Source organism: Papio anubis, chromosome 1 (assembly GCF_008728515.1).
Source record: "Papio anubis isolate 15944 chromosome 1, Panubis1.0, whole genome shotgun sequence".
NCBI classification, from domain to species: Eukaryota; Metazoa; Chordata; class Mammalia; order Primates; family Cercopithecidae; genus Papio; species Papio anubis.
In genome coordinates, this window is record NC_044976.1 from 21964791 (window position 1) to 21990818 (window position 26028).

Genomic DNA, 26028 nt, shown 5'->3' on the forward strand with positions numbered 1-26028 from the left:
GAGCCAAGGCCACAGTCATTTCTGGGGTTTTTTTTTTTGAGACAGAGTCTCACTTTGTTGTCCAGGCTGGTGTGCAGTGGCACAATCTGGACTCACTGCAGCCTCAGCCTCCCGAGTAGCTGGGATTACAAACATGTGCCACCATGCCCAGCTAATTTTTGTATTTTTAGTAGAGACAGGGTTTCACCATGTTGGCCAGGCTGGTCTCGAACTCCCAACCTCAAGTCATCTGCCCGTTTTGGCCTCCCAAAGCTCTGGGATTACAGGTGTGAACCACGGTGCCCAACCTAAAAATTATTTTCCTCAAATTCAACAGCCATTTCTAAGAATGAGATATTCTGTCTGCTTCATGTAACTGATGCCCAGCAGAATCCTACCTGGATTATCAGCTTGACAGATGCCCCCATACAGGGTTTCTCATCCACTTTCATCTCTTTCTGGTTATTTGCCAAATGGTGAAACAGTTTGTCTTCAGAGGCCCCTGGACTTCTTTCTCTTGCTCTTTTTTTCTTTTTGAGACTCTGTCACCCAGGCTGGAGTGCAGCGGTGGGATCTTGGCTCACTGCAGCCTCAACCTCCCAGGCGCAAGTGTTCCTCCCACCTCAGCCTCCCAAGTAGCTGTGACTACAGATGTGCACCGCCACTCCCAGGTAATTTTTTGGTATTTTTGGGAAGAGATGGGGTTTTGCCATGTTGCCCAGGCTGGTCTCGAACTCTTGAGCTCAATCAGTCTGCCTTGGCCTCCCAAAGTGCAGGGATTACAGGCATGAGGCACCTTGCCCAGCCCCCTGAAATTCTCTATGATGTCTATTGTCTCGTCTCTTTTCAAAGACTAAGGAAAGTTCCAGCCATCAACATTTTACATCACTGTATCTGTTTCTGAAGCACAAAGTCTTGGGTTGGGGCCTCAGAATATGCATTTAAAAAGACACAACTCAAGTGTTATGGACTAAATGCGCCCCCTCCAAAATTCCTATGCTGAAATCCTAAGCCCCAGTGTGACAGTATTAGGAGGTGGGCCTTTGAAGGTAATTAGGTCATGTGGGTAGAGGCTTCATGAATAGGATTCTCCCTCATAAGAGAAATGAGAGTTTGTTCTTGCTCCTTGTTCTCTACCACGTGAGGAAATGAGAAGATGGCAGTCTACAAACCAGGAAGAGGACCCTCACCAGACACAGAATTGGCCAGCGCCTTGATCTTGGACTTCAGCCTCGAACTGTGAGAAGTAAATGTTGCCTAAGCCACCCAGTCTGTGGTAAGTTGTTATAGCAGCCTGAACTGACTGAGACACTAAGCAATTTTTTTTTTTTTTTTTTTTTTTTGAGGTGAAGTCTCACTCTGTCACCCAGGCTGGAATGCAGTAGCTCGATCGCTCTTGGCTCACTGCAACCTCCGCCTCCCAGGTTCATGTGATTCTCCTGCCTCAGCCTCCTGAGAAGCTGGGACTACAGGCGTGCACCACCAACTTTTGTATTTTTAGTAGAGATGGGTTTCACCATGTTGGCCAGGCTGGTCTTGAACTCCTGACCTCAGGTGATCCATCTGCCTCGGCCTCCCAAAGTGCTGGGATTACAGGCATTGAGCCCTGTCTCCCGCCTGGCAACTTAGCAATTTTTTTTTTTTTTTTTTTTGATATCAAGTCTTGCTCTGTTCCCCAGACTGGAGTGCAGTGGCGTGATCTCAGCTCACTGCACCCTCGGCCTCCCAGGCTCAAGCGATTCTCCTGCCTCGGCCTCCCAAGTAGCTGAGATTATAGGCATGCGTCACTACGACCCGACTAATTTTTGTATTTTTAGTAGAGACTGGGTTTCACCATGTTGGCCAGTCTAGTCTTGAACTCCTGATCTCAAATGATCCACCCGCCTCTGCCTCCCAAAGTGCTGGGATTACAGTCATGAGGCACCACGCCTGGCTGACACTAAGCAATTCTTAAAATGTACACTGAAGTTTGAGAACTGCTCCAGAGAATTTGCCACAGTGGAATAGCTCTTCACAGCAGGTCCCTAGGTCAGGACTAGGGTCAGACTTGTCGATTTAGTTTTAAGCAAATGCTTGCATTGCCTCTCACTCTGTGTCATGACTAAGTCAGACATGGCAGGCTGGGGACAGTGGCTCATAGCTGTAATCCCAGCACTTTGGGAGGCCAAGGTGGGAGATTGCTTGAGTCCAGGAGGTCAAAACTAGTCTGGGCAACATAGTGAGATCTCGTCTCTAAAAAATAAAATATTAGGCCAGGCGTGGTGGCTCACACCTGTAATCCCAGCACTTTGGGAGGCTGAGGTGGGCGGATCACTTGAGGTTGGGAGATCAAGACCAGCCTGACAAACATGAAGAAACCCCATCTCTACTAAAAATACAAAATTAGCCAGGTGTGGTGGCACATGCCTGTAATCCCAGCTACTTGGGAGGCTGAAGCAGGAGAATAGCTTGAACCTGGGAGGTGGAGGTTGCAGTGAGCCAAGATCACGCCATTGTATTCCATCCTGGGCAACAAGAGTGAAACCCCATCTCAAAATAAAATAAAAATAAAATAAAATATTAGGGCTGGGCACGGTGGCTCACGCCTATAATCCCAGCACTTTGGGAGGCCGAGTTGGGTGGATCATGAGGTCAGGAGATCGAGACTGTCCTGGCTAACACGGTGAAACCCCGTCTCTACTAAAAATACCAAAAAAAAAAATTAGCCGGGCATGGTGGTGGGCGCCTGTAGTCCCAGCTACTTGGGAGGCTGAGGCAGGACAATGGCGTGAACCCGGGAGGCAGAGCTTGCAGTGAGCCGAGATAGCGCCACTGCACTCCAGCCTAGGTGACAGAGTGAGACTCTGTCTCAAAAAAAAAAAAAAAAAATATATATATATATATATATATAGAGAGAGAGAGAGAGATATTAATTGGGCATGGGTGGCATGCACCTGTAGTTCTAGCTACTCAGGAGGCTGAGGTGGGAGGATTGCTTGAACTCGGGGAGGCTGAGGCTGCAGTGAGCCAAGATCGTACCATTGTGCACCAACCTGGGTGAAAGAGCAAGATCCTGTCTCAAGGAAAAAAAAAAAAAAAAAGGCCGGGGGCGTGGTGACTCACACCTGTAATCCCAGCACTTTGGGAGGTCGAGGCAGATGAATCACCTGAGGCTGGGAGTTCGAGACCAGCCTGACCAACATGGAGAAACCCCGTCTCTACTAAAAATACAAAATTAGCTGGGCGTGGTGGTGGATACCTGTAATCCCAGCTACTTGGGAGGCTGAGGCAGGAGAATTGCTTGAACCCAGGAGGTGGAGGTTGCAGTGAGCCGAGATTGTGCCACTGCACTCCAGTCTGGGCAACAAGAGCGAAAGTCCATCTCAAAAAAAACAGACATGGCCCTTGCCCTCATGAAGCTTTCATCTTACGTAGGGAGACAGTTATCAAATAACTGAGTACAGGTTTCTGGGCCCTACTGGAGAAATATGGTTGAATAGGTAAAAGGTAGGATCTGGAAACAGGTACTCTTTTGTAGGCCTCCCTCCCCCAATGAACTCGATGAGTGGCCTGGTTTGGGAATGCCTAGTGTAGTGGAAAAAGCATGCATGACCTTCGGAATGAGACCCAGGTTCAAATCCTGCCTCCACCACTCCCACACCTCTCTGAGCCTCAGTTTTCTCATTGGTAAAATGGAAATTATGACACTTCGCAGGAATTCTTACAAGGATGCAAAGACAGAAGGGGAGCCCACATTTTAGTGTCCTTCCTTCTTTCCCTCTAAATGTGGAATGAAATAAAAAGGTTTTGCCTTTTACTGATGGGAATTCAAACTTTAGGGTCACAAGCTAAGAACTATTTTGAGGTCAACAAGTCCTTGCTGATAACTGAAATCTTAGCGCCTGCTTCCCCAGACAGTTAGTTTGACTTTTCTGTTCTGGGGCCCCATTCTTATTTTTTCAGGTCTCTTAAACTGTAGCTCCTAAACAACCACTAAAAAGGAAGACCACCTAATTTCTCCTTAGGGCCACAAACTCCAATACCAGGGGTTTGGTATGTGACAGCAGGCAGTGATGGGAACAGAAAGAAAATGAGAGCTATCCACACAGCTCCACTTTATTGCTTCCAGGTAGAAGACAGGGCCCAGTGTTGCCACTTCTTCTGGATTTAAAGAAAAAGGCCGGCCAGGTACGGTGGCTCATGCCTGTAATCCCAGAACTTTGGAGGCCGAGGCAGGTGGATCACTTGAGGTCAGGAGTTTGAGACCAGCCTGCCAACATGGTGAAACCCTGTCTCTACCAAAATATACAAAAATTAGCCAGGTGTGGTGGCGTGTGCCTGCAGTCCCAGCTACTTGGGAGGCTGAGGTGGGAAAATCACTTGAACCTGGGAAGCAAAGGTTGCAGTGAGCTGAGATTGCCCACTGCGCTTCAGCCTGGGTGACAAGTGAGATGTGTCTCAAAAAAAAAGGGGGGGGGGAAGGAATAGGCTAGGCAGTAGTTCTCAACTAGAGGTGACTTTGTCCCCAGTATGACACTTGGCAACATCTGGAGACATTTTGCTTGTCGCTGTTGTTGGGGAGCTATGGGCATCTAGTGGGCAGAGGCCAGGGATGCTGCTATCCATGCTACAATGCACAAGACAGCGCCCCTCCCGCAACAAAGAATTATCTGGCCGAAAAGGTAAATGGGGCCAAGATTGAGAAGCCTTGAACATGGTTCTGTTGCAGCAACAACCCCCAAATCTCAGTGGCTTGCAACAACAGAGAGGTCTCACTGCCTGTCCATTGTGGGTCTGATAGGGATCTGCTTTATGTCATCCTCACCCAGGGGCCCAGGCTAAGGGAGGTGCCATTCCCAAGCTTGTAAGATTTTCGAGGCAAGTGGAGAATATTAATATATTATTAACATTAATTATAATAATAAAGATATATTAATTATAATATTGATATAACTGTAAGTTATATCTAGAAGTGACATCTATCGTTGCCATCATATTGCATTGGCTGCACCTAAATTCATGAGGTCAAGGAAGCACAATCCATCCATGTTCCTGGATGCAGAGAATTGGGAATATTTGCTAACAGCATTAAAGACTCCAAAGGTTGGGTGCACCCAAACCTCAGAAATCACCACTAAAGAACTTATTCATGTAATCAAACACCACCTGTTCCCCCAAAACTTATTGGAAAAAAATAAAAATCCAGAAAAAAATGTATGCTGACCAAAACAAAAACAAAAATAAAAAAAAATCTCCAAAGGCAATCATGACAGCCTGGGCTCTAGGTAATCCACAAGGCTCGGAGAAGGGCAGCTAAGGGCACAGGCTGTGGAGTCAGACGTCAGACTCGGCTTCAAACCCCACACTTCCTAGCCGTGTGGCCTTGAGCATGTCACTTAATCTCTTTCTCAGTTTCTTTATCTAAAAATGAGGAAAATAGGCCAGGCGCGGTGGCTCACACCTGTAATCCCAGCACTTTGGGAGGCTGAGGCGGGTGGATTACGAGGTCAGGAGCTCGAGACCAGCCTGGCCAATATGGTGAAACCCCGTCTCTACTAAAAATACAAAAATTAGGCTGGACGCAGTGGCTCACACCTGTAATCCCAGCACTTTGGGAGGCCAAGGAAGGCGGATCACGAGGTCAGGAGTTTGAGACCAGCCTGACGATCATGGTGAAATGCTGTCTTTATTAAAAATACAAAAATTAGGCCGGGCGCGGTGGCTCAAGCCTGTAATCCCAGCACTTTGGGAGGCCGAGACGGGTGGATCATGAGTTCAGGAGATCGAGACCATCCTGGCTAACACGGTGAAACCCCGTCTCTACTAAAATACAAAAAAAATTAGCCGGGCGAGGTGGCGGGCGCCTGTACTCCCAGCTACTCGGGAGGCTGGGGCAGGAGAATGGCGTGAACCCGGGAGGCGGGGCTTGCAGTGAGCTGAGATCTGGCCACTGCACTCCAGCCTGGGCAACAGAGCCAGACTCCGTCTCAAAAAAAAAAAAAAAAAAAATACAAAAATTAGCCAGGTGTGGTGGTGGTGTGCGCCTGTAATCCCAACTACTCAGGAGGATGAGGCAGGAGAATCGCTTGAAGCTGGGAGGTAGAGGTCGCAGTGAGCTGAGATTACACCACTGCACTCCAGCCTAGGTGACAGTGAGACGCTGTCTCCAAAAAAAAAAAAAGTTGGGCATGGTGGCTCACGCCTGTAATCCCAGCACTTTGGGAGGCCAAGGCAGGTAGATCATGAGGTCAGGAGATCGAGACCATCCTGGCTAACATGGTGAAACCCCATCTCTACTAAAAATACAAAAAATTAGCCGGATGTGGTGGCGGCCGCCTGTGGTCCCAGCTACTCAGGAGGCTGAGGCAGGAGAATGGCATGAACCTGGGAGGCGGAGCTTGCAGTGAGCCAAGATCATGCCACTGCACTGCAGCCTGGGTGACAGAGAGAGATTCCATCTCAAAAAAAAAAAAAAAAAAAAAAATTAGGTGTGGTGGTGTGTGCCTGTAGTCCCAGCTACTCGGGAGGCTGAGGCAGAAGAATTGCTTAAACCCAGGAGGTGGAGGTTGCAGTGAGCTGAGATTATGTCACTACACTCCAGCCTGGGCAACAGAGCGAGACTCCATCTCAAAGAAAAAAAAAAAAAGAGGGACAACAAATCAACCTTGCAGTGTTAAAATGCTTAGAACAGTGCCTGGCACACAGAAAGTGCTCAGGACACGTTAGCCCAGATGATGGTGATGATGGATTAGGCCAGGTGCCAATCACGGAGTGGGCATTTAGTAAACAGTTATTGTTATAACCTAAGCTCTGAGGAAAATGACTTGTCCAAGGTAGCACAGCTGGTAAGTGCAGCATGGTGGAGAAGAGCCTAAGCTCCGGGGTCTCAGCCTGGCACATCGTAAATCATAAATCTTAAATAATATTTGGAGGAGGTTCAGTGTGGTTAAGAACATGGACTCGGCAGCTCACACCTATAATCCCGGCATTTTTGGAGGCTAACATGGGCACATCCTTTGATCCCAGAAGTTTGAGACCAGCCTCGTCAATACAGGAAAACTCCGTCTCTACAAAATATACAAAAATTAGCCAGGCATCGTGATGTGTGCCTGTAGTCCCAGCTACTCAAGAGACTGAGGCAGGAGGATCACTGAAGCCCGGGGGTGTCAAGGCTGCAGTGAGCTGAAATCACGACACTGTACTCCAGTCTGGGTGGCAGAGCAAGACCTTGTCTCAAAAAATAAATAAATAAATAAAGATAACATGAACTCTGGAGGCTGACCGCTGGGTTCAAATCCTAGCTCTACTACTGACCGCCTGTATGAACTTGAGCAAGTAACTCAGCCTCTCTGTGCCCAGTTTTCTCATCTATAAAATGAAGCTAATAATAAAACACCTGCAATTAGGAAGATTAAAAAATAACATTAGTAAAGCCCTCAGGACCCATATGGTTGTTAGCTGCTACAGTATTACTATGCCCTCAGTTTGCCAGAAAGAAACATTGAAAGTAACAGAAAACAGTTAACAGTATCATTTCACGGACCCAACTGAGATAGGGGAGAAGAAAATGGATACAAATTCAGCAATCCTTGAGCTAAGAAAACGTTTACAGTCAGGGGTGGTCGTTCAGGCCTATAGTCCTAGCAGTTTGGGAGGCTGAGGCCAGCAGATCACTTGAGTCCAGGATTTTGAGACCAGCCTAGGCAATGTGATGAAACCCCATCTCTACAAAAAACACAAAAATTACCTGGGATGGTGGCATGCACCTGTAATCCCAGCTACTCAGGAGGCTGAAGTGGGAGGACCGGCTGAGCCCAGGAGGCAGAGGCTGCAGTGAGCCAAGATTGTGCCACTGCACTCCAGCCTGCGTGGCAGAGGGAGACCCTATCTCCAAAAAAAAAAAAAAAATGGCCGGGCGCGGTGGCTCAAGCCTGTAATCCCAGCACTTTGGGAGGCCGAGACGGGTGGATCACGAGGTCAGGAGATCGAGACCATCCTGGCGAACATGGTGAAACCCCGTCTCTACTAAAAAATACAAAAAACTAGCCGGGCCAGGTGGCGGCGCCTGTAGTCCCAGCTACTCCGGAGGCTGAGGCAGGAGAATGGTGTGAACCCGGGAGGCAGAGCTTGCAGTGAGCTGAGATCCGGCCACTGCACTCCAGCCCGGGAGACAGAGCGAGACTCCGTCTCAAAAAAAAAAAAAAAAAAGTTTATAAATGGAGCAATGGGAAAAGAAAAAACTTGGATGCTTTTCTTACCTGCCCCAGGGTAGTCCTAGAAATCAGTGAGAATTCCCATTTGTCGTCAGAGATTCCTGCAACATAGAAGTGCAAGAGAGGAGACAATAAGCAGAGGCACAAGGCATTACTCCCAAATCACAGCTAAGCCACCATGCAACCCTGGCCAGCTCCTTCCAAACCCAGCTCCCTTAGCAACTGCAGTTTCCTATCCAACCAGACGGGGGCGCTGAGCTGACAGTCTTGCTGCTGGCAACAGTGACAGCCTCTGTGAAAGCACAGTAGATGCTCGTCCACTTGTCGAGGAGCATGCTGAATTCTTATCACTTTTGTACCATCGTAAAGTCACAAAGCCATAAGTCGAACCATCATAAACTGGGGATTATCCACAGTCCCTCCTTATCTGTGGGGACATGTTCCAAGACCCCCAGGGGATGACTGAATAGTACTGAACCCTATATATACAGTACTATGTTTTTTTCTATACATACATATCTATGATTATGTTTAATTTATAAATTAGGCATGATAAGAGATTAACAACTAATAATAAAATAGAACAATTATAGCAATATGATGTAATACAGTTATCACGCACTGTGGTCATAACTTTTGCAGTTTCATGTGTGGCAGCAAAACTAGCAGGTATTTTTTTTCCTTCTTCATAATTTCACAGATAGAAGATTCGTTCTTACCACAGATGTTAGCGACCTCAGCATACTTTCTTTTTTCTTTCCTTATTAAGTTGAGAACTTTTACCTTTTTCATTTAAAGAAAGAATTTTATGGCTTCTCTTTGGCATATCCAAATTGCTAGCATCACTACTCTTGCACTTTGGGGCCATTATTAAGTCAAATAAGGGTGACTTGAACACAAGCTTTGCATACCATGGCAGTCGATCCGATAATGAACAGGGCACTTACTAAGTGACTAATGAACAGGGAGTGTATACAGCATGGAGATGCAAGACAAAGGGACGATTCAGGTCACCCAGGTGGACAGAGCGGGACAGCACAAGACTTCATCACGCTACTCAGAACAGCGTGCAATTTAAAACTTACAGATAGTTTATTTCTGAAATTGTCCATTTAATATTTTTGGACAGTGGTTTGACTGCATGTAACTGAAACCACAGAAAGCAAAACTGAGTCAGGGGGCGGGGGAGGGGGGCGGTTACAGTAATAGCCTTTCCCTGTGGACCAGATGTTATACCAAACACTTTCATGTGTTATTTCACATTAGTGTCATAACACTCCACAACACAGGAACTCTTATTATTCCCATTTTATGTAAGACAAATCTGAGGCCTAGAAAAAAAACAAGTAAGAAAAAAGAAAAAAAATCTGAGACCTACAGAGGTTAAGCAATTTGCCTAGCAGGCCAAACCTAATATTTGCAGGACACGGGCAAGAATACAGCTGAATGCATACTTAAAAAGTTATAAATGATCCTAATGAACTATTAAATAAAAGACAATTTATTCTGCTATGTTGATAAATAAACCTTCACAGTGACTTGGAAGACTACATTCACATTTTTGGGCCTCTCAGAGTTCTGTACTAGAAGGTGGTGGGAGGCAGAGAACAGAACCCCAGCCCTGCCCCCTTCTCTTCATATCTCTAAATCTGTTTGCCTGGCAGGGCCTTGTGTCCTTGCACGCAGAGGTCCTAACCTGCATGCTCACACTCTGTTCCCGGGGTTCTAAACTGAAAAGTTCCCTCAGGTATCCAGCACAATGAATGGCAAAAGAGCTACATCAAAGCACAACAAAAATCATCACATTCTAGAATACCAAGAGAAGATCTTAAATGCTTCCAGAAAACAGGGTTGGGGTGGGGGAAAAACCCATACAAAGAATCAGGAGTCAGAACAGCACTGTATTTATCAAAGTCAGAAAAAAACAATATCTTCACAATTATGAAAGAATTCTATCCACAGCCAAACTACTAATTAAACCAGTAGAATAAAGCCATTTTCAGTGCCATTTAACATGTATGGCAGCACGGTAGCCAGCCACTAAGGTGGCCCTTAATGATTTCTACCTCCTGGTATCTGCACTCTAACAAAGTTCGCGCGCACACTGAATATGGCTGACCTGTGAAACCATGGGATGGTGCAATTGACAATACGGGACTTCTGAGGCTAGGTCGTAAAAGACATTGGTGGTTTCTACGTTGCTCCTAGATCACTTGCCCTGCTGAAAACCAGCTGCTGTATCATGAGGACACTCAAACAGTACTGTGGAGAGGTCCATGTGGTAAGGAACTGGGGCCTCCTGCCAACAGCTTGCACAAACTTGCCAGCCGGGGCTCCTCCAGCCCTGGCCAAGCCTTCACATGATTTCAGTCTCATGAGAGACCCCAAACCAGAACCACCCAGCTAGGACGCTCTCAAATTCCTAACTCACAGAAACTGTGAGATGATAAATGTTAATTGTTGTTTTGAGGAGAGAGGCTATTTCTCTTACTGTCTCTGAAGACAAAGAAGAAGTAAAAGCTGAAAAACAACAGGAATGAAGTCAGTGGCAAGACCAACTGGACGCCACTGACCAAGCCTGAGGTTAAAGATACCCCCCCCGCCCTGCCCCGCCCCCGCCACTGTAACCACATGTGTTACCTATAGATCACTTGCTCAATCTATCACAACCCTTTCATGTGGACCCCCTTAGAGTTGTAAGCCCTTAAAAGGGCCAGGAACTTCTCCTTTGGAGAGTTTGGTTCTTTTTTTTTTTTTTTTTTTTTTTTGGACCAAGTCTTGCTCTGTCGCCCAGGCTGGGGTGCAGTGGCCGGATCTCAGCTCACTGCAAGCTCCACCTCCCGGGTTTACGCCATTCTCCTGCCTCAGCCTCCCGAGTAGCTGGGACTACAGGCGCCCGCCACCTGGCCCGGCTAGTTTTTTGTATTTTTTAGTAGAGATGGGGTTTCACCGTGTTAGCCAGGATGGTCACCCGTCTCGGCCTCCCAAAGTGCTGGGATTACAGGCTTGAGCCACCGCGCCCGGCCAGAGTTTGGTTCTTGAGACACAAGTCTGCCAACGCTCCTGGCCAAGTAAAGTCTCTTCCTTCTTTAACTCGGTATCTGAGAGGTTTTGTCTGCAGCTTGTCCTGCTACAGTTTTAAGCCATTAAGTTTGGGAATAATTTGTTACACAACAAAAGACAACTAATACAGACCTACTGGGAGGGGAGGAGCCACAGTATTTTATAGTTCTTCTAATCAAGATGTGAAGTCTACAGTCTAGCTCTCTACTCTAGAATTTGGATTTGGCTGACGGGTCATTATAGAAAGATTACAGAAGTAAGGCTTAAAAAGCGCTTGTGCAGGCAGGGCGCGGTGGCTCACGCCTATAATCCCAGCACTTTGGGAGGTCGAGGTGGGCGGATCACCTGAGGTCAGGAGTTTGAGACCAGCCTGCCCAACATGGTGAAACCCCGTCTCTACTAAAATTACAAAAATTAGCCAGGCATAGTGGCAGGCACCTGTAATCCCAGCTATTTGGAAGGCTGAGGCAGGAGAATTGCTTGAACCTGGAAGGCGGAGATTGCAGTGAGCCGAGATTATGCCACTGCACTCCAGACTGGGTGAGAGTGAGACTCCATCTCAAAAAAAAAAAAAAAAAAAAAAAATGCTTGTGCAATTGAGTCTTGTCCTCTCTTGCTCCTGGGAACTCTGCAATTATCACCATATAATTTAGCTAGGCTTGTCTGCTGAAGACACGTGGTCCCATCATCCCAGCTATCAGCCAGCATCAAGCAGACAAGAGTGAGACCATCCCAAACTTTCCAGCCCAAGCTGAACTGGCTCAGAAAAGCTAATCCACAGGATGATGAGAATTAATCAATGTTTGTTTTTTAAAGCTATCAAAGTTTTCGGGTAATTTGTTACACAGCATAAGCTAATTGATACAGCATATTTACTTTGTGTGCACCTCCTGCCTCAACCTCCCCACCCTAACCAGGAAACTATTGATGTGTTACAAGAACACTACAGGATATGTTCAAAGCCTGGTTACCTCCTAACTTTACCTGGTCTCGGGCAAGTTAATTTACCTCTTTCAGCCTCAGTTTTCCTCATCTTCAAATTGGAGATAACAGTAGGTAATAGCACCTAGCTTGGTGCGATCTCGGCTCACTGCAACCTCTGCCTCCTGGGTTCAAGCGATTCTCCTGCCTCAGCCTCCCAAGTAGCTGGGATTACAGGCACGTGCTACGACACCTGGTTAATTTTTGTATTTTTAGTAGAGACGGGGTTTCACCATGTTGGCCAGGCTGGTCTCAAACTCCTGACCTCAAGTGATCTACCCGCCTCGGCCTCCCAGAGTGTTACAGGTGTGAGCCACCATGCCTGGCTGTACCTAGCTCTTAAAGTTCATGTGACAATTAATTGAGATGAACTACATAATGTGCTTAGCACACAGTGCTCACATAAATCATTAATGAAGGTAATAGGAAAAAAGTCAAAATGAGTAGATCTCCTGGGTAAGGCCTGGGTTGGTCCTTCAATAGGATAGTCTTGACCGGGCGCAGTGGCTCAAGCCTGTAATCCCAGCACTTTGGGAGGCCGAGACGGGCGGATCACGAGGTCAGGAGATCGAGACCATCCTGGCTAACACGGTGAAACCCCATCTCTACTAAAAAATACAAAAAACTAGCCAGGCGAGGTGGCAGACACCTGTAGTCCCAGCTACTCGGTGGCAGGCACCTGTAGTCCCAGCTACTCGGTGGCAGGCACCTGTAGTCCCAGCTACTCGGGAGGCTGAGGCAGGAGAATGGCGTAAACCCGGGAGGCGGAGCTTGCAGTAAGCTGAGATGCACTCCAGCCTGGGCGACAGAGCGAGACTCCGTTTCAAAAAAAAAAAAAAATTGGACAGTTTTTCCAAAGAAAGGCTACCAAGAGTATCAGTCAAGTAAACATTTATTATGTTTGCCACATTCCAGGTCCCTTACCTGAAACTGACCTAAAAGCAGGAATAATTCATGGCACTGAGCTATTTTGAACCAGAACCAAGCTTGCTTATTGCACAAGTAACTAAAGTAGGACATCAAAATATTTTTGTTTTTATTTTTTTGAGACAGTCTTGCTCTGTCACCCAGGCTGGAGTGCAGTGGCATGATGACAGCTCACTGCAGCCTCACCCTCCCAGGCTCAGGAGATCCTTCCACTTCAGCCTCCCAAATAGCTGGAACCACAGGCATGAGCCACCATGTCGGGCTAATATTTTTTATTATTTTTGTAAAGATGGGGTCTCCCTATGTTGCCCAGGCTAGTCTCAAACTCCTGGGCTCAAGTGATCCTCCCACCTTGGCCTCCCAAAAGTGCTGAGATTACAGGCATGAGGCAATGCACATGGCCCAAAATATATTTCTGAATAGAACTTGAAAATATGGATATTTTGGTCTATACTTCACCAGCCCCACTGAGCACTCCAGAGCCAGATGTGAAGGGAAGAGAGTAGCCAGGGTATCCCATAACTTTCTGTATCCTGTCTTTTCCCCACCAGGGAGTAGAACATTCTATCCTGAAAACAAGATTATTTCACCTCTAAACAGTGTTTAATTATTTTGATCTCAACCCACAATATGAAAAACACATCATATTGTGCCTGAATACAAACTCAAAACTGAAACAAAAGTTTCATCAATTGAGACTTGAAATGTGTGATACATTGTTTTTTGTGTTTTGTTTTGTTTTTTTTTGTATTTTTTTTTTTTTAAACGTTGATCACAATTTTCTATAAACGGATTTTAAAACCTATTGACAGGCCAACACCAGCTGTTTGAAAAAAAAAATACTCTGAAGTATCACATGGGGGAGGAATCCCTTCACTTCACAGGGGGTAAACTGGGTCTCAGAGAGATCAAGTCAGTTGCTCAAGGCCACGCAGCTAGTAAGTGGCTGTGGTTGGATCTGACCGTAATAACCATTGGGTACTGAATGCCTATCATGTGTCAGCCATTTGCTGAGTTCTTTTTTCTTTTTGAGACGGAGTCTTGCTCTGTCGCCAGGCTGGAGTGCAGTGGCTCGATCTCGGCTCAACTGCAACCTCCGCCTCCCGGGTTCAAGCGATTCTGCTGCTTCAGCCTCCCGAGTAGCTGGGACTACAGGCTCGCGCCACCACGCCTGGCTAATTTTTGTATTTTTAGTAGAGACGGGGTTTCCCCATGTTGGCTAGGATGGTCTCCATCTCTTGACCTCGTGATCCGCCCGCCTCGGCCTCCCAAAGTGCTGGGATTACAGGCGTGAGCCACCGCGACCGGCCTGCTGAGTTCTTTAATTGCATTATTTCATTTAATACTCACTGTGATCCTATGAAACAGATACTATTCTTTCCACCCCACAGACGAGGAAACGGAGTCTCAGAATAGGGGAAATGACTTAAGGTGTCACAACGGCCAGTAGCAGGCCCAGGACTAGTCTCTAGGTCTGGCCGTGCACAAAGCCCCGTGCTCTCAAGCTGTAACCCCGCTATCAAGAAAGTGGTTATGCAAGTGGGCCTGTGAGCTCTCAAACGCCTAAGCGTGCGCATGTGAGACAGCGATAAGCTCGCGTTCTTCGTCTCCAGGGCCTTATCATTCCTCACGCTTTCCTCCATCAGCTCGCAAAGAAACGTGGTGACCAAGGAAGAGAGCACAGGCTCCAGCCTCGCTGGGGGAGGAGAATTCGAATCTCAGCCTATGAGTTTACTCAGCACACCCGTTTAATCTCTCGGTCCTTCAGTTTCCACACCTGGGAAGCTGGGACAGCAGCAGCATACAGCTCCAGGACCGGAGTCTACACGAACTCTAGCACCCGGGAGGCGCGAGTCCAACGTCAGTTCCGCCCGACTCCGCCCCCGCCTTCTCCCTGGGCGCATGCGCCGGGCAGCGGCGCCTTTTACGACGCGGCGGGCGCGGCGCGCTTGGCGGCCGGAGCTAAGCGGCGCTGAGCTAGTCTGAGCAGAGCCGGGAGAGTGCGGCGGCGGGGCCGAGAGGACGCGCAGGTGGCGGTGTCGACATGTCGCACGGTCACAGCCACGGCGGGGGCGGCTGCCGCTGCGCCGCCGAACGGGAGGAGCCGCCCGAGCAGCGCGGCCTGGCCTATGGCCTGTACCTGCGCATCGACCTGGAGCGGCTGCAGTGCCTTAACGAGAGCCGCGAGGGCAGCGGCCGCGGCGTCTTCAAGCCGTGGGAGGAGCGGACCGACCGCTCCAAGGTGGGCCGCCTGGGGCTTGGGGCAGGCGGGGCGGGGTGCGCGTTTGGCCTCGGGCCGTCGGTCTCCTCATTCCTGATGTTAAAAATAACGACAGCCTAGTTGCCAAGCGCTTTTCCGTGCCTGTCTCCTGCCAGCTCTTTGGGAGGCGAGCAGCGTTGAGTCTCCCCATTTTGCATATAGGGAAACTGAGGCCGAGAGGGAACGGGGACGGTTTTGTCAAGCTACGCAGCCTAACGCTCTTCCAGGGCTGTGTGGGTTAGAGAGGATGGCCGTGAGGGCCGTTGGACCATTGGTGCTAATGGCTGCCTCATCATATTACCTGGTGAAGAAGAGCCTAGGGAGATGAAAGGTGTTTCCCATATAAACAAAGGTTCTTTATATTGTGGGGTCGCAGACCCCCTTGCTATCTATTTGAAAACAATGGACCTTCTCCTCAGAAAAATACACGTAAGCACCTGCCTTTCAGTGCACACTTCAGAAGGCTCTTCGACCCTGGAAATTCATTCATGGGCTTTTTATTAAGCACCTTCCATTTGGATGACCTGTGGCTGTTAGGACACTGGATAAGACTGATTAGCTTCAAGTTAATAAGTCTTGGAAAAACAAGGGAGAGTGACTATTCCCATTGCACCCCAGTTGTAGAACAGGGTGGGAGATGCCTGAAATTGTAGGCTCTCAGCAAATATTTGTTGCTTTCTCCTCCCCCCTCCCCATCCCCTCCAGTTTGTTGAAAGTGATGCAGATGAAGAGCTTCTGTTTAATATTCCGTAAGTATCTCCTTGGTGCCTACCTCCGGCTAAATAAGCTGTACCCAGTTGCCTCCTCAGATGGATTCATTCACTGGTGTCAAGAGCACACATTTGCTTCTTGAAATGGGATAAATTAATTTAGTGGGTTTGAGGAGGAAGGCATCATAGCTTTCTTGGTGCAGATTGGAAACAGATGTAGTTGTTGAACAATAACTGAGAAATTGAGGTAAATTTCTTAGAATTGTAGAATGCTAGAGGTGGACAGGATCTTAGAAATTATCTAGTACAAGTTGACAGATGAGTAAACTGAAGCCCATACAGGGGAAGGGTCTTGCCCAGGGTCACACAACTAAACAGGTATTCAAACCCAGGTTGACAACCTTCTCTTTTGCATTCTGGCAGATTTACGGGCAATGTCAAGCTCAAAGGCATCATTATAATGGGAGAGGACGATGACTCACACCCCTCTGAGATGAGACTGTAAGTGGCAAAAGCTTAGGCCCTCAAGGAGCTCCTCTGGTAACATTTTATTCCAGAATAGTATCATTTTTCTTCTTACCGCGTTTAATATTTCCCCTTTTAAAATATCTTGGCCCTGTTCTCATTCTGCATTGGACTACACATATTTCTTCCTGAATTAATGACTTTCTTAGATTAAGAATCTTTAGGCCCAACAGCTTGTCTCATATTTCAAAGTGCATACTATGATACGATTCATTCAGAGAGCGTTGTGTAAATGTCATTTGTTGATGACTTTGCAGTTTTCTTAATAACTAGCTGCAGATCTCATGTGATCTTTATGGATTCTATTCTTGGGGTTAGCTTCAACATTTTTCCTTGCTGTTTCATATAGTAATGATCTTATGCGTTTTGTTGACGTGGAATTACTCCACTTGAGTTTGTGTGGCATTTAGTTAGCAAAGTTGTGTATACTTCTTGCAATGCTGAATCTTTTGCCAACAGAGTTAGTACCCCTTTTGACAACTTACCTTATTCCAGAACAGCCTTCCTAAAAGAAAGGGAAAACTGCTTTTTGAGTGCTGGGGAAACATACAAGAAGAACTTTACATTTAAAAAGTTCAGGCCGGGTGCAGTAACTTTTCCCACAAAACCAATAAAAGATGACATATAGGTCGGGCACGGTGACTCACACCTGTAATCCTAGCACTTTGAGAGGCTGAGGTGGGCAGATCACCTGAGATTCAAGACCAGCCTGACCAACCTGGTGAAACCCCGTCTCTACTAAAAATAAAAAAATTAGCCAGGCCTGGTGGTGCACACCTGTAATCCCAGCTACTAGGGAGGGTGAGGCAGGAGAATTGCTTGAACCTGGGAGGCAGAGGTTGCAGCGAACTGAGATCTCTCCATTGCACTCCAGCCTGGATGACAGAATGAGACCCCATCGCAAAAGTAGTAATAAAAACAAATAAATAAAAACTTAAAATCCTAGTGGCTGGGCATGGTGGCTCACGCCTGTAATCCCAGCACTTTGGGAGGCTGAGACGGGTGGATCACAAGGTCAGAAGTTCAAGACCAGCCTGGCCAAGTTGCTGAAACCCCATCTCTACTAAAAATACAAAAATTAGCTGGGCGTGGTGGCACACACCTGTAATCCCAGCTACTCAGGAGGCTGAGGCAGGAGAATCGCTTGAACCCAGGTGGCAGAGGTTGCAGTGAGCCAAGATCGCCCCACTGTACTCCAGTCTGGGTGACAGCAAGACTCCATCTCAAAAAAAAAAAAAAAAAAAAAAATTCAAGTCCCAGCACTTTGGGAGGCTGAGGCAGGCGGATCACTTGAGGCCAGGAGTTCAAGATCAGCCTGGTCAACATGGCGAAACCCTGTCTCTACTAAAAATACAAAAATTAGCTGGGCGTGGTGGCACAGGCCTGTAATCCTAGCTACTAGAGAGGCTAAAGCATGAAAATCACTTGAACCGGGGAGGTACAGGTTGCAGTGAGCCAAGATTGCACCACTGCACTCCAGCCTGGACAACAGAGTGAGACTCTTATCTCAAAAAAAGAAAAATTCATCTGAAAAATTGATTAATTTAAAGGACTTTAGAGAGATTTAAGATATATTGTAGTTGAGTATTAGAAACATTAATTTGGAAGCAAATACATGTGTTTAATCATTTTAAGGAAATAATACCTTTGATGCTTTTGGAGACTCATTTACTTGGAAGATGATGGACTGACCTGAGAATATTAGACATCCATACTGCATTGTGATTTAGAGTGTGGGGTCTGGAGTAAACTGGGTTCAAATAATGGCTGTACCACTTGCTACCTTCATGACTTTGAGACCTTATCTTCTATGCCTGGATTTTCTCATATCTAACATGGGAATGGTAACAGTGCCTACATAACTATAAGATTGTGGAGAGGCTTAAATGAGATAAAACATGTAAAGAGCTTAGATTAGGTCTGGAACACAGTAAGTGCCTGATTTTGGGTGAACAGGTACAAATACATAGCGCTCAGTTCTAAGCACACTACATGTATTATACTTTATCAAATGTAAGATGTCATTGATTGTAAAATGTACCATTATATTATATACAGTTAATACAGAAAAAAATGCTATTTAACTATGACATGCCATGGGCACATCCAGAAAAGTTAGATTGAGAGTATTAAATCAGGGAAGTTTGAACACAGATGAGGTGTTACGTGTTACTAAAGAATTACCATTCAGCCAGGCGCAGTGGCTCACGCCTATAATCCCAGCACTTTGGGAAGCCACGACAGGCAGATCACCAGAGGTCAGGAGTTCAAAACCAGCCTGGCCAACATGGTGAAACCCTGTCTCTACTAAAAACACAAAAATTGGCCGGACATGGTGGCAGGCGCCTGTAATTCCAGCTACTCGTGAGGCTGAGGCAAGAGAATCACTTGAACCCAGGAGGCAGAGGTTTCAGTGAGCTGAGATCACTGCACTCCAGCATGTGCAACAGGGCAAGACTCTGTCTCAAAAGGAAAAAAAAAAACTTACCATTGGGCTGGGCACAGTGGCTCATGCCTCAGTCCTAGCACTTTGGGGAGGCCGAGGCCAAAGGATCACTTGAGCCTAGGAATTAAAGGTTATGGTGAATTAAGATCATAAGATCTTATATTGTACCCCAGCCTGGGCAACAGAACAAGGCTTAAAAATATATTATTTATTTATATATTTTGAGATAGGGCCTCACTTTGTCACCTAGGCTGGAGTGCAGTGGTGCAATCATAGCTCACTGCAGCCTCTACCTCCTCAGCTCAAGCAATCCTCTCACCGCAGCCTCCCAGGCAGCTGGGAATACACACATGTGCCAACATGCCCAGCTAATTTATGTATTTTTTTGCAGAAATGGGGTTTTGCCATGTTGCCCAGGCTGGTCTTGAACTCCTGGGATCAAGCAGTCTGCCCACCTCAGCCTCCCAGTGTGCTGAGATTATAGGAGTGAGCCACTGCACCCAGCCTAAAAAAAATTAAAAAGAATTGCTGTTAATTTTGTTATCTGTTGATGTTGTCAATTATTGTAAAATGGTATTACGTATATTTTGTTTGTTTGTTTGGAGACGGAGTCTCTGTCACCCAGATTGGAGTGCAGTGGTGTCATCTCGGCTCACTGCAAGCTCTGCCTCCTGGGTTCACGCCATTCTCCCACCTCAGCCTCCCGAGGAGCTGGGACTACAGGCGCCGGCCACCACGCCTGGCTAATTTTTTGTATTTTTTAGTAGAGACGGGGTTTCACGATGTTAACCAGGATGGTCTTGATCTCCTGACCTCGTGATCTTCCTATCTCAGCCTCCCAAAGTGCTGGGAATTACAGGCATGAGCCATGGCACCCAGCCACATATATGTATTTTTTTAAAGCCCCCGTCCTTCCCCCTCCCCTCCTTTTTTTTTTTTTTTTTAAGATGAAGTCTCACTTCTGCCCAGGCTAGAGTGCAGTGGTGCAATCTTGGCTCACTGCAACCTCCGCCTCCCAGGTTCAAGTGATTCTTCTGCCTCAGCCTCCCAAGGAGCTGGGATTACAGACGCCTGCCACCAAACCCAGCTAATTTTTTTATTTTTTACAGAGATGGGGTTTCGCCATGTTGGCCAGGTTGGTCTCGAGAACTCCTGGCCTCAAGGGAACCACCGTGCCTGGCCTGAAAGCCCTTTTTAACGGTGTATATTATATATATATATATATTTTTTTTTTTTTTCTTTTTTTTTTTTTTGACAGAGTCTCGCTCTGCCGCCCAGGCTGGAGTGCGGTGGCGTGATCTTGGCTCACTGCAAGCTCCGCCTCCCGGGTTCATGCCATTCTCCTGCCTCAGCCTCCCGAGTAGCTGGGACTACAGGCGCCCGCCACCTCGCCCGGCTAGTTTTTTTGTATTTTTTAGTAGAGACGGGGTTTCACCGTGTCAGCCAGGATGGTCTCGATCTCCTGACCTCGTGATCCGCCCGTCTCGGCCTCCCAAAGTGCTGGGATTACAGGCTTGAGCCACCGCGCCCGGCCATATTATTATTTTTTTAAGACAGAGTTCTGCTCTGTTGCCTAGGTTGGAGTGCAGTGGCCCAATCTTGGCTCACTGCAACCTCAGCCTCTTGGAGTCAAGCGATTCTCTTGCCTCACTCTCCTGAATAGCTGGGATTACAGGCACACGCCACCATGCCTGGCTAATTTTTTTTTTTTTTAGTTTTAGTATCGACAGGGTTTCGCTGTGTTGACCAGGCAGCTCTCGAACTCCTGACCTCAAGTGATCCAGCTACCTCCGCCTCCCAAGGTGCTGGGATTACAGGCGTGAGCCACCCCGCCTGACCCATACTGGAATATTTATAGGTGAAATGGTGTGTCTGGGATTGCTTTAAAATATTGAACTTAAACAAAATCGGGCTGATATAGGCAAAATCTACAAAATGTTGATTATTGAAGATGAGTGAAAAGTATGTGGAGATTCATTATGCTCTCTCTGCTTTTATGTAAGTTTGACCTTTTCCATAGTAAAGTGTGTTTAATATATGCATTACTTAGAATTGATAGAATTTCATCTCCATACCAACTGTGTGGAATATGTACTATTATTATTCCCATTTTACAGATGAGGAAACAGAGGTTAAATCAGGTACCCAAATTTACTCAGCTGGTAAGTGACAGAGCCAGGCTTGAATCCAGAAAGTCTAGCTCTAGATTTTAACTACAGCGCCATACTGCTCCTCATTATGCCGCTTATAAATGTTCACTATTATTATTATTATTCTGTGGTGCATCATTCTTAGAAACACTTTGAAGTAACCATTTGCTTTCTTAAATTACATGATTTTGCTCCAACTAATATCGAGGCCTCTTCTGTGTGGGTGTGTTAATAAAACACCCTGGAATTGGTGGGTACATGTGGCTTAGTCTTTGTCCCCACCATTGTCGGTTATAGAGACAGCTACTTTTTAGATTACTCTTTGAAAAACATTTTCTTCTCTAGCAGTTTACTTTTTATGTATTTTGAGACGGAGTCTCACTGTCATCCTGGCGGTAGTGCAGTGGTGTGATCTCGGCTCACTGCACCCTCTCTAGAGGTTTAGATGTGAGATTGCAGTCTTTTGTGCTCTTTCAAAATGGAAATCCCCATGTTATAAATTTTTTAAGAACTGTAAGGCGACTGAGTGTATGGCGTAATTTTTGGACACAAAATGATTGAGCATTGGGTTACCTGATCTTTTATCTCTTAACTGTGTGTAATATGTTTCTGCCAAAGTATGTATTTTTCCCATGAGTAAGCTGTTTTATTTAATAACATCCTCAGTTTGGTCTGAATGTGCTGAGTTGTTTATTTTCTCCATGCATTTGCTGCATGTGACCTAGTTTGAGCCGTCTCTTTGTGTATTGCTTCTCATGTGATATTAACCCACTCAAAGATGCCATGGGGTTATGTTGCAGATCTCAGCTCTTTTTTTGTTGGATTAAAGATATTTGTAGGCTGGGCGCAGTGGCTCATGCCTGTAATTCCAGCACTTTGGGAGACCGATGTGGGCAGATCACCTGAGGTTGGGAGTTAGAGACCAGCATTGCCAACATGGCGAAACCGTGTCTTTACTAAAAGTACCAAAATTAGCTGGGCATCATGACGTACACCTGTAGTCCCAGCTACTCAGGAGGCTGAGGCATGAGAATCACTTGAACCTGGGAGGTGGAGGTTGCAGTGAGCTGAGATTGCACCATTGTACTCCAGCCTAGGTGACACAGTGAGACTGTGTCTAAAAAAAAAAGAAGAAAAAATATTTGGAGATACTTGTATAAAATGTTATTTCTAAAATTTGACTCCCAAATTCAGTCTCCTATTGATAGAACCAAAACCATTTAAGCAGTCAGTAGAAAGTTTTGAAAACCTGAAACGTGATAATGCACATTTCTTGACTTTTCTTTCCTTTCCTTTCTCAGGTACAAGAATATTCCACAGATGTCCTTTGATGATACAGAAAGGGAGCCAGATCAGACCTTTAGTCTGAATCGCGATCTTACAGGAGAATTAGAGTATGCTACAAAGTAAGCACTGGGCCTGTCTTCCATTCTCTGTGGCTTCTTATAGGGCTTGCCATTTGTTTGTGGCCAGTCTCCTGCTCTCTTAGCATTGGAAATGAGTTAAAACAGTGGGGGAGACTGGATCTTTGGCTTGGTCAATTCTTGGCAGAGATTTCAGTGCAAGCCACAGACTTGTTAACTTGTAAGCAATTGGCAGATCTGAATGAACTCCTAGGGTGGTTTTAGGAAAGATGTATCTCCCATTAGTTTAGGTTAACACTAAATGTGCTTTAGAATCCCTGCTGGGTTATGCAGCATTTCTCATTCCTGTTCCTTGAGGGCAGGAGCAGTGTTTATCCCTACTGTCTTGGACAGGATCTGGCAGGTGCTCAGTAAATGGTCATTGAATTAATTGCCTGTCCAAAGGAGAAGGAAGGACTCAGGAGCTCTGACTTTGCCTGGCTTTTACAAGCTGGAGCTGAATTATTGTTTTACATGGTGGTGAGATACTCATTGAACTATAATTCATACCTTCTTTCCCTATTCCTGTCGTCCCCTAGAATTTCTCGTTTTTCAAATGTCTATCATCTCTCAATTCATATTTCAAAAAACTTCGGAGCAGATACGACAAAGGTCTTTTATATTGGCCTGAGAGGAGAGTGGACTGAGGTAAGATGGGGTTGGAAAGGTTGTGCCCTCATGTCTACATATCTGCACACTGTGGTGGTGGGAGCGGAAGGGAAAAAAGCAAGTGTCACAATTACTCCCAGTTTGTTATTTTTCTTGGTTTTATCAGTATGAACTTTTCGTCTCATTTGACAAACTACAGGTATTTTTAAGGGGGTTGAAACTGTTATTTTCAACCCCCTTAAATATATAATATATATATATATCTTTTTTTTAATATATCTTGGCTCATTGTGACCTCTGCCTCCTGGGTTCAAGTGATTCTCCTGCCTCAGCCCCCCACCCCGAGTAGCTGGGATTACAGGTGCGTGCTGCCACGCCTGGCTAATTTTTTTGTATTTTTAATAGAGACAGGGTTTCGCCATGTTGGCCAGGCTGGTCTCGAACTCCCAACCTCAGGTGATCTGCCTGTCTCAGCCTCCCAAAGTGTTGGGATTACAGGCGTGAGCCTCCGTGCCCAGCCTGAAATTGTCATTTATATTCACAGTTTTCTCCTTTCAAATGCTTTCATTGAGTATTTTTGATAATCTTTTCTATTCATGCACCAGGGATAAGATAATACGATAGACAGGTTCCTGTTCGCATGGTACCCCCATTATAGTAGAGAGACTGAATCTTCAGAGTTACAGGGTGAATCATTGATCTTTGCAGCTTTCTGAAGTTAAAAAGTATCAAAATTGGGAAATATTAGATGATGACTTCTAAGTATTAAAATCAGGCGATATTAAATGATGACTCCTAGAAATGAACCTGAATAAGGACTACTGCAATGTGTGTGGTGTGGGAAAGGACAGTTCTTCTAATGGCTGGCTGACCCAGCCTCAATTTTCTTGCAGCTTCGCCGACACGAGGTGACCATCTGCAATTACGAAGCATCTGCCAACCCAGCAGACCATAGGGTCCATCAGGTTACCCCACAGACACACTTTATTTCCTAAGGGCTGGCCAAGGCTCCCATAGAGGTGCTGTGTCAGTGAAGATGTACGACTACCTGTTGGGAAGGACAAAGGGATGAGGCTCCACAGAGAGTTGGCTGCCACAGCCTCTGCCAAGCTTTGTCTTTGGGGCTTGCTGCAGAAACCTGGCCTACGGAAGATACGACACCACTGGGAGGGTTGTGTAGGTGCCAGGGGACCATCGTTGTTCTCTAGGGCACTGCGGAAATTGGGTCTTGGGCTGGGTAGCATCTGGCAGTCATGGATAACGTTTGCTTTTCCAGTCAATGTGGCCATGTGATTCCAAGTGTCATGTTGCTTTGTGGCAGGATTGTTGTGTGACTTGTGTTTTGTTTTGTTTTGTTTTGTTTTTTTTAAAGGAAACTTTGTGGGTTATAGGAAACTTTCTGACGCCTCAGGATTGTGTTAATAGTAGCCATCAGGAGGGTCTCCAATTAAAACACTTGTTCCTGCTTGCTCCTTTCCCCTCTCATTGTTCAGCATTCTTGTCAAGTTGCCCAGCTTGGAGTTGTCTGTCACGCACATGTGTCCTGTGGTTATAGCTAGAAGGTCAGGAGTCTCCTGCTGATGCGTGATAGCTTAAGCTTGGGGAGAAGGTCTTTTCCACTGCCTAGCTAAGCAGTCTGGGGAGAGCATGGGGATCATTTCTGTGTGTGTGGGTAATCTGGTCGGTAAGATTGAGACTTAGTTAAGATTTCCCTTGGAACTTCCTTAATGTTTATTAGCTTCTAACTAGTGTTGTAAGTCCAATGCCAGAATTTGGAGATCTGAGTTCTTCTTTTCATGGCTTTTATTCACTGTGACTAATAAGCTTCCTAATAAATCCTTGCCAGACTTAATGTTTGTATTTTCTTTTGAGTTCTTGACAGCAGTGATGCAACTTTCATGTCATGGGGAACTGTACTAAACTTTGAAATTTTTTGTTGTTGTTTTGGACTAGGTAGATTATAGGAAGTGCCACAATTAAATCAAGACTGGATCAGTTTTTCCAGGAAAGGTCAAGCTTAATTTTGTACAGTAGACCAAAAACACTCCTACACCCATATATAGTAAAGAAGAAGGTGGGGTTGAAAACCTGTATTTCACAAAAATTAGCTGGGCATGGTGGTGTGCACCTGTAGTCCCAGCCACTTGGGAGGCTGAGGTGGGAGGATCACTAGAGCCCAGGAGGTCAAGGCTACAGTAAGCCATGATTGTGCCACTGCACCCCAGCCTGAGGTGACAGAGTGAGACCTTGTCTCAAAACAACAACAACAACAAAAACCCTATATTTCATTTTGCACAAGGGAAGTAATTTGTAGAATGACATTTACAAAAATGAGGGAGAACCGATTCTGGAGCTTATCAGAAGAAATGAGGGTGAAGAAAGTAATTGAGCAGCTCATGTGGTCTGCCAGTGGACCAAAGACTTTGGACTTAAAACTCAGTTCAGCAATTCAAGAGAATGTAAGTATCTAAAAAGGGGATTTGATATGGTCAGTATTCTCTCCTTTGCAGAAAACAGGAACAGGTGATAAAGGGAATTAGTGTTGAATCTGATCCTTTTGGGAGAATTTGTCTGAGGGATTGGCCCATGCTGCTGTTTGGAGGATATAGCCACTGTTTCTCCATCCTGTCCTAGGAAAACTCTGCCACCACCAAACCTTGTTGGCCCTCAAAATTTCTAAAATGCAGCCTGAAATGAATCAGAATACAAATGCTGTTCTTGAAAAGCACGAAGGGTCCTATTCACTCAGCCACAGCCTCTTTATTTCAGTTGGATCATTTTTT

The 26028-nt window shown here is 46.1% G+C and overlaps 1 protein-coding gene and 1 long non-coding RNA gene across 2 annotated transcripts in view; one reads left to right on the plus strand and one right to left on the minus strand.

Annotated features, from left to right (window-relative positions):
- Nucleotides 1–15010, minus strand: part of LOC103882333 — a 25413-nt gene extending 10403 nt beyond the window's left edge. Inside the window, exons 1-2 of the long non-coding RNA XR_002521592.2 lie at nucleotides 14920–15010; nucleotides 8217–8272 (exon numbers count right to left, since the gene is read on the minus strand). This is a non-coding gene — a long non-coding RNA (uncharacterized LOC103882333). The remainder of the gene's footprint in view (nucleotides 1–8216; nucleotides 8273–14919) is intronic.
- Nucleotides 14234–25097, plus strand: PITHD1 (PITH domain containing 1). The gene is made up of 6 exons (XM_003891320.3): nucleotides 14234–15384; nucleotides 16108–16151; nucleotides 16536–16613; nucleotides 22535–22639; nucleotides 23176–23284; nucleotides 24139–25097. Exons 1-6 carry the CDS (start codon nucleotides 15187–15189, stop codon nucleotides 24238–24240), a joined length of 636 nt encoding a protein of 211 aa, XP_003891369.1. The 5' UTR covers nucleotides 14234–15186; the 3' UTR covers nucleotides 24241–25097.
- Nucleotides 25098–26028: the final 931 nt, after the last annotated feature.